This window comes from Ochotona princeps, chromosome 15 (genome assembly GCF_030435755.1).
Source record: "Ochotona princeps isolate mOchPri1 chromosome 15, mOchPri1.hap1, whole genome shotgun sequence".
Taxonomy (NCBI): Eukaryota; Metazoa; Chordata; class Mammalia; order Lagomorpha; family Ochotonidae; genus Ochotona; species Ochotona princeps.
Window position 1 is genome coordinate 16,311,133 of NC_080846.1, and position 13,569 is coordinate 16,324,701.

At 53.8% G+C, this 13,569-nt stretch overlaps 2 protein-coding genes across 4 annotated transcripts; both read left to right on the forward strand.

Annotated features, from left to right (window-relative positions):
- The first annotated feature begins 5,243 nt into the window (after positions 1–5,243).
- On the forward strand, positions 5,244–9,020 carry MYL6B (myosin light chain 6B). The gene is made up of 7 exons (XM_004589657.4): positions 5,244–5,376; positions 6,565–6,799; positions 7,543–7,570; positions 7,784–7,927; positions 8,154–8,327; positions 8,767–8,844; positions 8,965–9,020. Exons 2-7 carry the CDS (start codon positions 6,611–6,613, stop codon positions 8,991–8,993), a joined length of 642 nt encoding a protein of 213 aa, XP_004589714.2. The 5' UTR covers positions 5,244–5,376; positions 6,565–6,610; the 3' UTR covers positions 8,994–9,020.
- Positions 9,021–9,428: 408 nt separating this feature from the next.
- Positions 9,429–12,912, forward strand: MYL6 (myosin light chain 6). 3 transcript variants are annotated; one of them, XM_004589660.4, is made up of 7 exons: positions 9,429–9,566; positions 9,835–9,862; positions 10,699–10,842; positions 11,345–11,518; positions 11,608–11,685; positions 11,995–12,038; positions 12,741–12,912. In XM_004589660.4, exons 1-6 carry the CDS (start codon positions 9,564–9,566, stop codon positions 12,021–12,023), a joined length of 456 nt encoding a protein of 151 aa, XP_004589717.1. In that variant the 5' UTR covers positions 9,429–9,563; the 3' UTR covers positions 12,024–12,038; positions 12,741–12,912. The 3 variants fall into 3 exon arrangements, with proteins under 3 accessions (XP_004589717.1, XP_012783743.1, XP_058529831.1); XM_012928289.3 differs by lacking the exon at positions 11,995–12,038; XM_058673848.1 differs by lacking the exons at positions 9,429–9,566; positions 9,835–9,862; positions 11,995–12,038 and adding an exon at positions 10,046–10,065.
- Positions 12,913–13,569: the final 657 nt, after the last annotated feature.

A 13,569-nucleotide genomic window follows, 5' to 3' on the forward strand; every position in this document is an offset into this window, starting at 1 on the left:
AAATCTGTTTTTCCAAAAAATAAAATAAATCTTTTAAAATAGTTAAAAATAAAGCTGTGGTTACCTGTTTGTTTGGCAGTTTACTCTCTGTACTTGCCAGTAGGCTGCAAATATTTCAGAAAGGTTGTTAGGCCCTAATCCAGACCTCGAGCCGGAATCTTGGCAAGCAGAGGGGGAATAGCTCAGTGGCGGAGCATCTGACTGCAGAACCTGGAGGGCACAGTCTGGAAGTCAGTTTATAAAGCTCTCAAGAAACTGGAGAACAGCCAAGTCAGTGAACCAGTTTTAGAACACTGCAAAATGGAAACTAGCACTACTTTCTTTAAAACTTATTTTCCTGGGCACAGCACAAAAGCCTAAAAGCTAAATTCTCGCCTTGTATGCGCCAGGATCCCATATAGATGCTGGTTTGAATCCCTGCTGCTCCACTTCCCATCCAGCTCCCTGCTCGTGGCCTGGGAAAGCAGTCGAGGACAGTCCAAAGCCTTGAGACCCTGCACCTGCATGGGAGACCCGGAAGAAGCTCCTGGGTTTGGACTGGCTTAGCTCCACCATTGTGGCCACTTGGGGAATGAACCAGCAGATGGAAGATCTTTCTGTCTCTTCTCTCTGTATCTGCTTTTCTAGTAAAAATAAATCACGAAGAAAAATCAAGCTTATTGTTCTCTGTGTGTGTTTTAAGGTTTACTTATTCATTTGAAAGGCAGATTTACAGAGACAGGAATCTTCCATCAACTGACTCAAATGGTCACAGGGCCTTGAGCTGGACCAGTCAGTCTCAAGCCAGGAGCTTCTTTTAGGTCTCCCATACGTGTGAGGGGTCCAAGCACTTGGGCCATCCTCTGCTGCTTTCCCAGGCATATTAGAGGGAGCTGATCAAAACTGGGGCAGCTGGGACTCCAGTCACTGCCCATATGGGGGAGAGAGTAGCTTTACTCACTAGGCTACATACAGAGCCTACCGCTATTTTCTGTTTAAATCTTATAACTAATAAAAGTGTTTAAATGATGGAGTGGGGCCAACATTGTGGCATTGCAAGTTAAGGCTATGCCTGGGAAACTAGCATTCCACATGTGTGCCCTAAAAAAAAAAATGACTGGAGGTGGGGATAGGCATTTGGTGTCAGGGTTAAGACATGTCGTAGGATGTCCCTGTCATGTTTCAGAGGACTCAGGGCAGAGTCTCAGCTCCATGTCCACAGTCACTAGGACACTGCACCAGGTCCAATTAAATGACTTTTTAAACATGTCTGGTGCCAGAGGCGATGGCCTAGTGGCTAAAGTCCTCGCCTTGAACATGCCGGGATTCCATATGGGCACTGGTTCTAATCCCAAAAGCTTCACTTCCCATCCAGCTCCCTGCTTGTGGCCTGGGAAAGCAGTCGAAGATGGCCCAATGCTTTGGGACCCAGCACCTGCATGGGAGACATGGAGTTGGTTCCTGGCTCCTGGCTTCGGATCAGTGTAGCATCAGCCGTTTCAGTAACTTGGGGAGTGAATCACTGGAGGGAAGATCTTCCTCTCTGTCTCTCCTCCTCTCTGTGTATCTGACTTTGCAATAAAAATAAACTAATTAAAAAAAAAAAAAAAAAAAGGGGCCTAGCGCCGTGGCTTAGCGGCTAAAGTCCTCGCATTGAATGCCCCGGGATCCCATATGAGCGCTGGTTCTAATCCCAGCAGCTCTGCTTCCCAACCAGCTCCCTGCTTGTGGCCTGGGAAAGCAGTCGAGGACGGCCCAATGCATTGGGACACTGCACCCGTGTGGGAGACCTGGAAGAGGTTCCTGGTTCCCGGCTTCGGATTGGTGCAGCATCAGCCGTTGCGGCTCACTTGGGGAGTGAATCATCGAATGGAAGATCTTCCTCTCTGTCTCTCCTCCTCTCTATCTGATTTTGTAATAATAAATAAATCTTTTAAAAAAAAATGTCTGGGGCCAGATTTTACAATGTATCTTTGCAACACAAAACTTCCTTGTCATTATCAGTCTTTGTACTGTCACCAAGAGTACCACTTTATGATCAAAATATCAGAGGAGGGCCTGGCCAGGTAGCCTAGAGGCTAAAGTCCTCACCGTGAATACACCAGGATCCCATATGGGTGCTGGTTTTAATCCCGGTGGCCCTGCTTCCCATTCAGCTCCCTGCTTGTGGCCTGGGAAATCAGTAGAGGACGGCCCAAAACCTTGGCACCCTGCACCTGTGTGGGAGACACAGAAGAGGCTCCAGGTTCCTGGCTTCAAATTGGCGCATCTCTGTTCCTTGTGGCCACTTGGGGAGTCAATCAGAGGATGGAAGGTCTCCTTGTGTCTCCTCTCCATAATTGACTTGACTTTTCAACAAAAATAAATAAATTAAAAAAAAAAAATGCCAAGGTCCCGGCATGGTGGCCTAACAACTAATGTCCCCACTTTGAAGGTACCAGCATCCCATATGGTCGCCGGTTCTAACCCCGTAAGCCCCACTTCCCATCCAGCTCCCTGCTTGTGGTCTGGGAAAGCAGTACAGGACGGCACAAAGCCTTGGGTCCCTTTGGAACCCTGCACCCGTGTAGGAGACCTGGAGGAAGGTCCCGGCTCCTGGCTTCAGATCGGCGTAGCACGGGCTATTTCAGTCACTTGGGGAGTGAACCATCAGATGGAAGATCTTCCTCTCTGTCTCTCCCCCTCTCTGTATATCTGACTTTGCAATACAAATAAAATTAATCTTTAAAAAAGGTTTATTTAGGAAACTGTGCTCTCTATAGCTATCCTATCATCCATTTTACCACACTAGCTAAAGCTGAAAGAGATTGTTAAGCTACCCAAAATGAACCTAGCTGTTGAATCGACTAAACAGCCACACTGCTATGTGATCCCAGTAACTACCCTATTGGGTTTTAAATCTTTTTTTCCTCTGGAGATGTGCTGCTCCTACTTAAAAGTTACGGTTTTCAACATATGAATCACATGTAAGATGGGGGAAGAGTGAGACAGCCATTTGTCACAGGTCATCCACACACATGACATATTCAGCTCAGTTTGTGTTATAAAAGACTTCGTACAGACGGTAAGCTAGCATCCCACATTGGAGCGTCACATGCATTCTGTCCTGGCCTACTCTTCACATCTGTGGAAGTAAATTTCGTTGATCAGTAGACAAGTGGAAGACAAAGCATGGAACCAATATTACAACACCAAAATGGATTTATACAATACTAAATTACGATTTAGCCTCCAAATGTGATTGTCCATTGTTATTTGAGTAAAACTAAATGCAACAGCACTAGTTCTAAACGCATTTTACAAGTGTTGTTAGGCTATGGAACACTGTGTTTTCCTGAAGCAACTGGAGCTCAAAAGCATAATCCCGTCAAACTATTTTAATCAATCTGTAAATGCCTTCAACTATCTGCCCACGACACTGCTTGATGCTGCTGCATGGAGAATTTACACCTGTAGCCGCTGCAAAAAACTCTCCAATGTCAACTTCAAACAAAAGTATTCTGGATTTTATTTCTAGGATGCTTGTGAACCACATTAGAATCTGTGCTTTTTTTTAAAGATTTATTTATTTTTATTGCAAAGTCACATATACAGAGAGGGGGAGAGACAGAGAGGAAGATCTTCCGTCTGATGGTTCACTCCCCAAGTGACTGAAATGGCCCGTGCTGCGCCGATCTGAAGCCAGGAGCCAGGAATCTCCTCCAGGTCCCCCACACGGTTGCAGGGTCCCAAGGCTTTGTGCCGTCCTGAACTCTGTCCTAGGCCACAAGCAGGGAGCTGGATGGGAAGCATAACAGCCAGGACATGAGCAGCCCCCATGAGGGATCACGGTGCTTGCCCATGAGGATTTATCCATTGAGCCAGATCTTGATTCTAGCTTCTGGTTAGACCTAGGGAGGCAATCTTACCCACTCAAGAGACTAAGTTTCTACCTCCCAGCTGTGATCCTGGCCTGCCAACCAGCATGAGAGTCAGGGAACAGACACCCCTGTCTGACCTAGAGCTTCCCCATAGTCCTGGGCCCTGAGAGGCAGCCAAGGCAGCTCAATTATTTGGGCTTTTGTTTCCCACACGAGACCTGGATTGAGTTCCCAGTCCTTGGCCTCAGCCCTGACCCAGCTCTGGCTGTTGGGAACATTCTGGGGTGTGAACCCATAGATAGGAACCTGGTCTCTCTCAAATTAAAAACAAAACCAAGCCTGCGCGATAGCTTAGTGGCTAAAGTCCTCACCTTGAACACACCAGGATCTCATATGGGCACCCATCCAGCTCCCCGCTTGTGGCCTGGGAAAGCAGTTAGACAGCCCAAAAGCCCAAAAACCAAAGCCTTGGGTCCCTGCACCTGTGTGGGAGACCTGGAAGAAGTTCCTGGCTCCTGGCTTTGGATCCGCATAGCACCGGCCATTGCAGCTACTTGGGGAGTGAGTCATCTGAAGGAAGATCATCTTCTCTGTCTCGTCCTCTCTGTATATCTACCTTTCTGATAGAAATAAATAAATACTTATGTAAAAAACAAGGAAACTTTCTAATGAGGGAAACATCCTGTACTTCAGATATTGGGAAGATGAAAGGACACTGATTTGACACTCTGCAGCACTCCCGCCTGCAGGAGCCACCGTATTAGGAAAAAAAAAAAGACATTTATTTAACCCTTTCTGATGCAGGAGAACTGAGGGTTGCGGGATCACTGCATGGAACCACCAACCCGGTCACCCCGCAGCTCTCTCCATCTCTTCCGAGCTTCCCCGGGACACTTGCATCCCTCACTGCCCAAAAGGGTCCACTCGCACCAGCCCTCCCAACGCGGACGCTGGCCGGCCCCGGCACCCAGGGCTGCGTGTGTCTGGCTGTCTCCTAGGATCCACGGAGCCCTCTCTGCAGCTCCAAGGGCTGCCGGCTTCGGGAGGCCTCACCAGGTGACCTGGCTTCACCGTCCCTGGCAACATGGACGTCAGTGACCAGCTCATTTCAAAACACACACCAAGGCGCCCGGCAACTCCTTGGCCTGATTTCCAGCACATTCTCAAGAGTCGGCGGCCTCCATGGCACTCGGCGCGGCCCACGGCAGCTCCGGCCTTCTCGCCACCCGCGACCCGGGTTCCGGGTCCTCTAAACAGCACGCGCACTGTCCAGGTTCCAAGGGCCACTTACCGGGACTGGGTAGCGTCGGGCGAGGGGTGGGGACTGCCAAGCGCCGCCTCTTTCAGTTCCGGGACACACGGCGCCAGAGTCACCAACCACCCGCAGACGGCGCGCGCGGCGTTTACCCGGGAGCCCGCGCGCGCCGGCGCCCGGGACTACAACTCCCAGAATGCTCCGCGCAACCCCCCCGAATTAACCCTTCAGCGCTGGGGGGGTGTGCAGCCCCGCCCCCGTCCCTCACCCGGACCCTGCAGGGTGAGTTTTTTGCGGGGAGACTGGGGAGGGCCTTTTTCCTTTAAGGGTGAGGTGTATGGGTGTATGTGTACGATGGCTGTTTTGCTCTCGGGAGAAAGGATTCCTTATTTTCTTCCCCCAAAATAGGACAGTTTGCTGTAATGAGATTCAGTCGCGCTTTTGCAAATGGGAGGAGACCCAGCATCTCTGAAACCCTGGGCCTCAATGGAATTATTGTCTTCCTTTAAGAAGCCTACTTAAATCCTGTTCTTATGTCCCCCAAGAACAAAAGTATCCAGCAATCCCTCCCCTTCTCAAACACCCCCAGCTCCCCACAACCCTTCCCCAGCGCCTCCAGTGAGCTCTGTGACCTGGCAACCCTAAGCCGGGGTTTTTATTATTCTTGGATTATGGGGGTGAGCAACTTGGGGGCACCCATAGGCACTCTTACATCCTTTTGGATTAAGAGAATTGTACGCTCTTTGTCTCCCAGAACAGAGGCCTTTCCCCCACCAGGTACCAGGGAAGGCCCTGCGAGTCAGCCAGTGCCTTGCCTTTTATCTGATTTGAATGTTCACCGGTTTGTGGGAAGAAAAAAAAAAAAAAGAGGTCTCTTCCACGGAAGAATGGGTGATGGATGTAAAGCCAATCTTGCCCCCCTATCCCTAAAGCAGTGGGCCTGTCCACCTCCCTGTTCTGTTACTGTTCTCTCTGAAAATGATGCCCAATTCTGGGGTGACTGGGGATCCAGAGGCCATACATATTAGGGGCTATGGGAAAGTGCAGTCAACTATCGCCATGACTAGCCCAGGACCAGACGAGAGTATGGGGGCGGGTGGATCGGGGAGAAGGAGACTGCCTGATTTTTTACATCTTCCACCCAGAGCCTACCTTAACTTACCTCAGCTCATCCTAGGCTCCCCTGCCCCTCCAATCTTTACTCCTGTCTCAATGTCCCATCCTCGCCTGGGATGTTAACTGGGCAGTCCTTCCTCTCCCTACTCCCACAGCCAACATTGTTTCCGCAGGCGCCTGGGGCAGGGTCATCCAAGGAAGAAAACCTTGGGGCTGGTGTCCAGAACCACCGTCGGAGGCCAGGGGAGCGGGGGCGGGCAGATCTCTCCTCCACCTCATCCCTGCCCCCGCCAACTGGCTCTATGCCCCCGCCCCCGCCCCTTGACATCCCAGACTCCCTGGCTATTTAAACAGAGATGGGTGCCTCCATCTGCACACTGTCCTCTGGCTGCCCGACATCATGCCTCCCAAGAAAGATGTTCCCGTGAAGAAACCTTCAGCGCCTGCTGCCCCCAAACCGGCTCCCAAGCCAGCAGCAGCAGCACCAGCAGCAGCAGCTCTGCCAGCCAAAGCCAAGGCTGAGCCTGCTGCTGCGCCGTCAGCCCCTGAGAAAGTCCGGGAGCCCCCAGTGGATCTCTCCAAAGTGGTGGTGAGTCCCTGGAAAATGAAGATAGAATTTGGAGGCGGTGGTTCCATGGTGGGATGATACATCCCTTGGGGACGGAGACGTAGGGGTGTCTAGAAGGGATGTAATGAGTGCTGGGATGAAATTGGGGGAGTTTTCCCTGTATGCCCTGTTGGGAAGTACTACGGCTCATCCTTCTGCTGCTGTCTGCTGCTGTCTCCTGAAACCTAAGCATGTGCGTGCATGTGTGTGCATAATATACAAATACTTGTTGCTGGAAGCAGGGATGACACACCTGGGTTCTGAACACAGCAGGTTCAAGGTGAAGGGAGAAAGCTGCTCCTGGCCCCTAGTCCCTAGCCCCTGGCCTGCTGAGCTCAGAAGGCGGCTGCTCTGCACCCCAGGAGGGGAGGCCAAAGAGGACAGGCTTGTTAGACAATCACAGCTGGGGGCCAGGGGTAAATTTAGCCTTTGTTCAGCCCCCAGTTATGTGAGAGATTCAGGGCTCAGGGCAGTGGAGGGAGAGGAACAGGTGGCATGGGATTAACCCTGTTCCCAGGAAACCCTCCCCCCTGTAATTCCTGCACTTGGGATTCTCCCAAGGCCCAAAGCTGGGAATGGGACAGAGGTGGCTGGGCTGCCAGCCTGGTCCCTTTGGGCTCCCTGCCTCCCCCCGCTAGAAGTGGCTGCCAGTTGGTGGTGGTGGGGAGGCTCCAGAGGGATGGACTAAGCCTTGTCATCTCTCCTCACCTGCTCTTTCTCCACAGATCGAGTTTAACAAGGACCAGCTGGAGGGTGAGGGGATGCTGGTTCTCTGACTGTCCAACCCGAGGTCCTGGTCAGATCCCCTTTCTAATCCCCTCACTCAGACCCTGACCTTGAAACCTCCTACTTCCTCCTGCTTCCCAAGTCCAGTGCCGAGTTTCCTAGCCTGCCCCTGTGTGGGAATGATGGGAACCCACCACACCTTACCCCCTGGTCTGTAGTGACCCCATTTCTCTCTCTCAGAGTTCAAGGAGGCCTTTGAGCTGTTTGACCGTGTAGGTGATGGCAAAATCCTGTACAGCCAATGTGGGGATGTGATGCGGGCCCTGGGCCAGAACCCCACCAACGCCGAGGTGCTCAAGGTCCTGGGGAACCCCAAGAATGATGGTGAGGGGATCCCTGGAACAATGCAGGTTTCAGTTGGGAGAGTGAAATATCAGTAGGGAAACCAACCAACGATGCTGGGGAGTGGAGCTCAGGATTTTAAAAATTGCCCAACTTCCTGGCAACACTGCATACTGCACAGGGTGGACAAGCTGTGGCAGGGCTGGGGAAGTTGGGCCCCAGGGACGCTATGCTGACCTGTCCCCTCACCTCTCTCCAACTTCCCTAGAGCTGAAGTCCAGGCGCGTGGACTTTGAGACTTTCCTGCCCATGCTGCAGGCGGTGGCCAAGAATCGGGACCAAGGCACTTATGAGGACTACCTGGAGGGGCTCCGGGTGTTTGACAAGGAGGGCAACGGCAAGGTCATGGGAGCTGAGCTGAGACATGTCCTCACCACCCTGGGTGAGGCAAGGGCCAGAATTTGGTGGGGAGGAAGCGGGGAGAGGATACAGCCAGGGAAAAATACCACCCTGCAGGTCAAGGGCAGGGCACTGAGAAGGGCAGGGCCCTGGGGACAGAATGGGAAGGGCAGAGAAAAGGAGCCCGGGTGGGGGAAGTAGGCTTTTCTGATTAGCCCTCCTGGGATTCTGTTTCCTGGTGTGGCAAAGCTTTCCTGGGTAGCAAGGCACTTAGTTAAGCAGGTGTGATGGAAAGCAGGAGGCTTCACCTTATCACAGGCTGGAAGGGGTTCCTGGTGGGGAGTGGCTCCAGGTACAGTCTCTCCAGGGGGAGGTATCATCCAAAAGAGCATGGCTTAGGAAAAATAAAACAACAACAAGAGAGTGGCTAGGGGTGATGAGGGAACCAGGGCAAGGGCCCCAACGCTCTATCTGGGATTCAGGAGAGAAGATGACTGAGGAGGAGGTGGAGACGGTTCTGGCAGGCCATGAGGACAGCAACGGCTGCATCAACTATGAGGGTGAGGGACCAGGCCCAAAGGCACCTCGAGGGGCGAATGGGCACAGCCTGTTTAGACCTAGAGTCCTGCGGTGACCCGCGGGCCTGGGTCCGAAGCCCCTCCTGCATCCTCTCTCCACAGCCTTCCTGAAGCACATCCTCAGTGTCTGAGCTCAACAGGTAGGGCCGTGCGACCCCCCGCCCCACGCCTCAGCCACCTTCCTCCCCGGCCAGTCGCCAGGCCTTGAAACTTTCGTTGCCCCCACCACACGCACAGATCCAGTGGAGGCCAGTGATGCCCTCCCTACTACCCACGCACCCCGGCAAGAGGAAGCCCGTTTCTGCCACTAGGAGGCCGCCTATTGTTTCCAAATAAAGTCTCGGTTCCTTCCTCGGTCTCAGACTCTTGTTTACTTCCAGGGGTGGAGGGCAGCGGGGCCTTCCCCCTCTTCCCACAGGCCACATCCTCGGGTATCCCGGGGGTTGACAGAAGTGGACCCCCTGCGCCCCAACCCGCGCCCTGAAGTGTTCTGGGAGCCCAGGTGGGGCTGCCGGGAGCGCGCGCCGCGGGGCTCCGCCCGCCTCATTACTAATGAAGTAATCCGACTGCCAGAGCCCAGGCCAGGGCGCCCATTGGCTGCTCGGCCGGGGTGACGTAATCGGGGCGTTCTAACACTAGGGTTGGGCCTGGAGCCGGAGCCATTACTGCAGGAAGGAAACCCGCAGAGCTGAGCGGTCAAGATGGTGGGGCCCGGGGCCAGGGAAAAGAGTGGGGTTTGGGGCGAGGCGGGCAGCCAGGGGTAGAGAACCAGGAGAAGGCAGGGGTGGAGAGCTTACGGGACCTGAGAGCCTGGGAGGTCGGAAGGGGGTTGGAAAATCTGGGGTCCTGTGCTGTGGAAAGCGGAGCCCCGTCCTGTAACAAGAGTTTACGGACTTGGGATGGAAGCTTTTGGAGGGGGGGGGGGGTGGGGATGGGAGTTCAGGTGCTGACCGCTACCTCTTCTTTGAGCAGTGCGACTTCACCGAGGACCAGACCGCAGGTAGGTCATTCCCTGGCCGTCTAAGCTCACCTCTAGGGAGAGGGACGCCCCTCCAGCTAGCCCCCAAACTGTGATCTCGCCACATCCTGCTTCCCCTGGAAGAGTACTCCTGGATTCCCTCCTCCCTTCTTTTGGGTTCTCTATTTTCTTCTCACTTTCTTCCTCCCTCCCCTTCTACTCTAGATCTGAGCCCCAGGCACTGGGTGAGTTTCAGGTGTGGGTACGTGAAACCACTTGGTCACCTATTGCCTGCTGCTGTGTGTGCCGTTTGGGGGGCGTTGTACTAAGCTGCCTGCCTCTTTTCTGTCCCTAAATCACGTCTGCTTCTTCTCCTGTGATAACTGTCCCTCCCTATCCCCACCCCAGCTTGAACTGTGGACACTGGAAAGGGCTGTGACCCGATTCCTTCCCGACGATGGGGGGACACGGGAAGGGGGAGGACTGTAGCTTTACCTTCCCTGAAGGGGCTCTGTAGGATGGGAAGTGGCAGGTTGGGATGACCCTAGTCCTAGGCTGCTGTTCCCACTTCCTTATAAGGACAAGACCCAGACTGGGCGGTGGCAGATTCCTGCCCCGAGTGATGTTTGGGTAGCGTGGAGGCCGACTGGCCTGCTGCCCTGGCCCAGGGTGTGTGTATACTTGGATGTCTGCAGGCCGTCGAGGGGGGATAGGTGACTGAATTTCCATGTGTGACAGTTGAGTTGGGAGGTAGACATGGATCCGTCCTATCCTAGTGGACTTGCTGTGTGGCTATCTGGTTTCTGCAGCGTGATCATGTTGAGGTAGGGCAGGTTAACCCCCGCAGTCCCGGTGTTGACTTTGGTCTGAATCTCCAGAGTTCAAGGAGGCCTTCCAGTTGTTTGACCGGACAGGGGATGGCAAGATCCTGTACAGCCAGTGTGGGGATGTGATGCGGGCCCTGGGCCAGAACCCCACCAACGCCGAGGTGCTCAAGGTCCTGGGGAACCCCAAGAGTGACGGTGAGCATCTCAAGAACAGTTCCTCAGTGTGGCAAGGGAGGCCCACTCTTTAGAGTGTCCCTGTTTTCTCTGGAGGCCCCAAGTTCAGACAAGTCTTGTATGGGTTAGGAAATCCCAAGTTGCCTGTGCTGAGTCATTTTTTTTTTAAATAAAGTTTATATATTTGAAAGTGTTAAGAGATCTTCCATCCAGTGGTTTACTTCCCATATGGTCACAATAGCCAGGGCTGGGCCAGGCTGGAACCAGGTACTTCTTCATGATCTCCTGTTGGTGACAGGGCCCCAAACACTTGTGTCCTTCTTAACTGCTTTTCCCAGGCCATTAGTAGGCAGCTGGGTGGGAAGCAGAACAGTGGGACTTGAACTGGTGCCCATATGGGATGCCAGCACTGCAGGAGTCAGCTTTAGCCTCTACACCACAGTGCAGGCCCCAAGTGTGATCCCCACAGGTCCCTCCTGTCCTGAGCTCATGTGTGACCTTCCTAACGCTTCCTTTGTGACAGAGATGAACGTGAAGGTGCTGGACTTCGAGCACTTCCTGCCCATGCTGCAGACTGTGGCCAAGAACAAGGACCAGGGAACCTATGAGGACTATGTTGAAGGCCTCCGGGTGTTCGACAAGGAAGGGAATGGCACTGTCATGGGTGCCGAAATCCGCCATGTCCTTGTCACGCTGGGTAAGGTTATGTGCCCTTGTCCTTGAATTGAGCTGCCACACTGAGACCTCACTTGTCCTCCCAATTCACAATATGCCTTCTCTTGGCAGGTGAGAAGATGACAGAGGAAGAAGTAGAGATGCTGGTGGCTGGGCACGAGGACAGCAATGGTTGTATCAACTATGAAGGTGAGAGTGAGCCTGGGGCTCTCAAAAGGGGCAAGGCAGGGAGAGGCATCAGACTAGGGATAACACCAGGGGCTTTGCTTATCCCTGGACTTGGGCTCCAGGAGGAGCCAGGAGGCAAAGGGCAGGGCCCAGCCCAGCCCAGGAGATGTGGGTAGGGGGACAAGGGGAGTATGGCAGAAAAGGATGTGGAGGATTGGGAGGGAGGAGAGTGGAAATAACATATATGAATGTGTGTTCCCCCCACTGCCTGACCAGGTCACCCCATGTCTGTGTCTTGTCTTCACCATTAATGTCTCTTCCTTCCTGCAGCGTTTGTGAGGCATATCCTGTCGGGGTGACGGGCCGTGGGGCGGGTACGGCTCCTCCCAGCCTCTCCTCTAGTTGATTCACCCCAGTGTCTCTCTGTTTCCAGCCTGTGCTCTCTGGCCCCTGCCCCTACTACCATCTGACTTCCAGCATGCTTCTGCATGGAGCTGACCAGGGAGGGGGGACTCCCTGAGGAGGAAGGCAGCTGGGGGATGGTACCTCCTTCCTTCTCTCCTGGAGTGGGTTTCCAGGTTTTGCTTAGGGCCCTGGGTGCTGGCGTCTGGGAACTCTCACCAGCCAAATGCCAGTCTTGCTTTAGGGTGACCCTCTGACCCTAGAGCAAAGGTAATTGGTACCTGAGGGGCAAGCTGCCTGTCCTGCTGTTGCTACAGCTTAATTGTCCTCTTCCCCTTCCCCATGCTGGGCAGCTTGGAGGTACCTAACCCAGAACTTGGTTCCTTCCTCCTGCCAGTGGCTGACAGTAGCTGTGGGGGTAGTCGACAACTTCTCTGCATCTGCTGTGTTCTTGCTGCTCAGGGCGGGCTGGGGGACTAACAGCCAGAGGGGAGGGGAGCTAGGGACAGAGACCTGGTTAGACTAGAGGTGGCTCTGCTGCAAACCACCCCCAAGGTTGGTTGCTATGGACAAGATCATTCTAGTGCTACCTTGGCAGTCTCCCAGTCTCCTGGCCCTAGGCGCACCCCTCCCCTGCCGCTCTCCCCGGCTCACCCCGCTATTTCTGTCCACAGAGCTTGTCCGTATGGTGCTGAATGGCTGAAGACATCCCCGGGCCACCAGAGCCCGTGCCTTTCCCCGTGTGAGACTTATCAGGCTCCCTGCTCACAGCACCTCTCGAGCTCGCCTCCTGGGTAATGCCTGCTGCCAGCAGGCACTAAATAAACTTGCTCTTTGTGGCCCCAACTTGGTTCCTGTTTCCTTCGCAACAGAATGAAAGGTAGAGGTGAGAAGGTGACCTCTCCCTGAGACAGTCCTAGCCTGGGGATGGGCTGGGAGTGGCCTATGGTGGCCAGTTTGTCTCTGCAGAGATGCCAGCTGCAGTCATCCGTGCTGCAAGGCTATCCGCTGGGGCAGATGAACGCTGTAGATCCCTACCAGCCCGGGCTGTGGTCACCCCACACTAGCTCCTTCGGTCCAGCCCCTGCCGGCCCAAGCACTGAGGCCTTCTGTGAGGGAGCCTGGGAATGTTTATTAGAGCTACAGCCAAGCCATATTAGCACTGCCTCAGCCAGTCTGGCACGTGACACAGCGAGGGGCCGGTACTAACAAGTACGTGAGGGACTGTCTTCCCTCTCCCTAATAAGGGAAGGAATGAAGTCAGCGTTTGACAGGATAAAAATACAAAATAGCCCCATTGTGGAGATGTCCTTCCAAGTGGAGAAATGCTGGCTATTCACAGGCTCTTGTAGGAGTCCCCAGCCCTGACAGCTGTGCTGCCTGAAGCCTTTGGAGGCAGGAGGCACAGCAATGGAGGCCCCATGGCTTGCCATCCCGCCAGCCCAGGTGAAGGGATTCAGGATTGCTGTCCCCAGCTCATCACTCTGTCTGACAGTGACAGAA

Coding starts and splice junctions, on each gene's coding strand:
- MYL6B (XM_004589657.4), top strand. CDS start 6,611: ATGCCTCCCAAGAAAGATGTTCCCGTGAAGAAACCTTCAGCGCCTGCT. Junction 6,800..7,542: donor TGGATCTCTCCAAAGTGGTG/GTGAGTCCCTGG, acceptor CTTTCTCCACAG/ATCGAGTTTAACAAGGACCA. Junction 7,928..8,153: donor GGGGAACCCCAAGAATGATG/GTGAGGGGATCC, acceptor CAACTTCCCTAG/AGCTGAAGTCCAGGCGCGTG.
- MYL6 (XM_004589660.4), top strand. Junction 9,863..10,698: donor CACCGAGGACCAGACCGCAG/GTAGGTCATTCC, acceptor CTGAATCTCCAG/AGTTCAAGGAGGCCTTCCAG. Junction 10,843..11,344: donor GGGGAACCCCAAGAGTGACG/GTGAGCATCTCA, acceptor CCTTTGTGACAG/AGATGAACGTGAAGGTGCTG.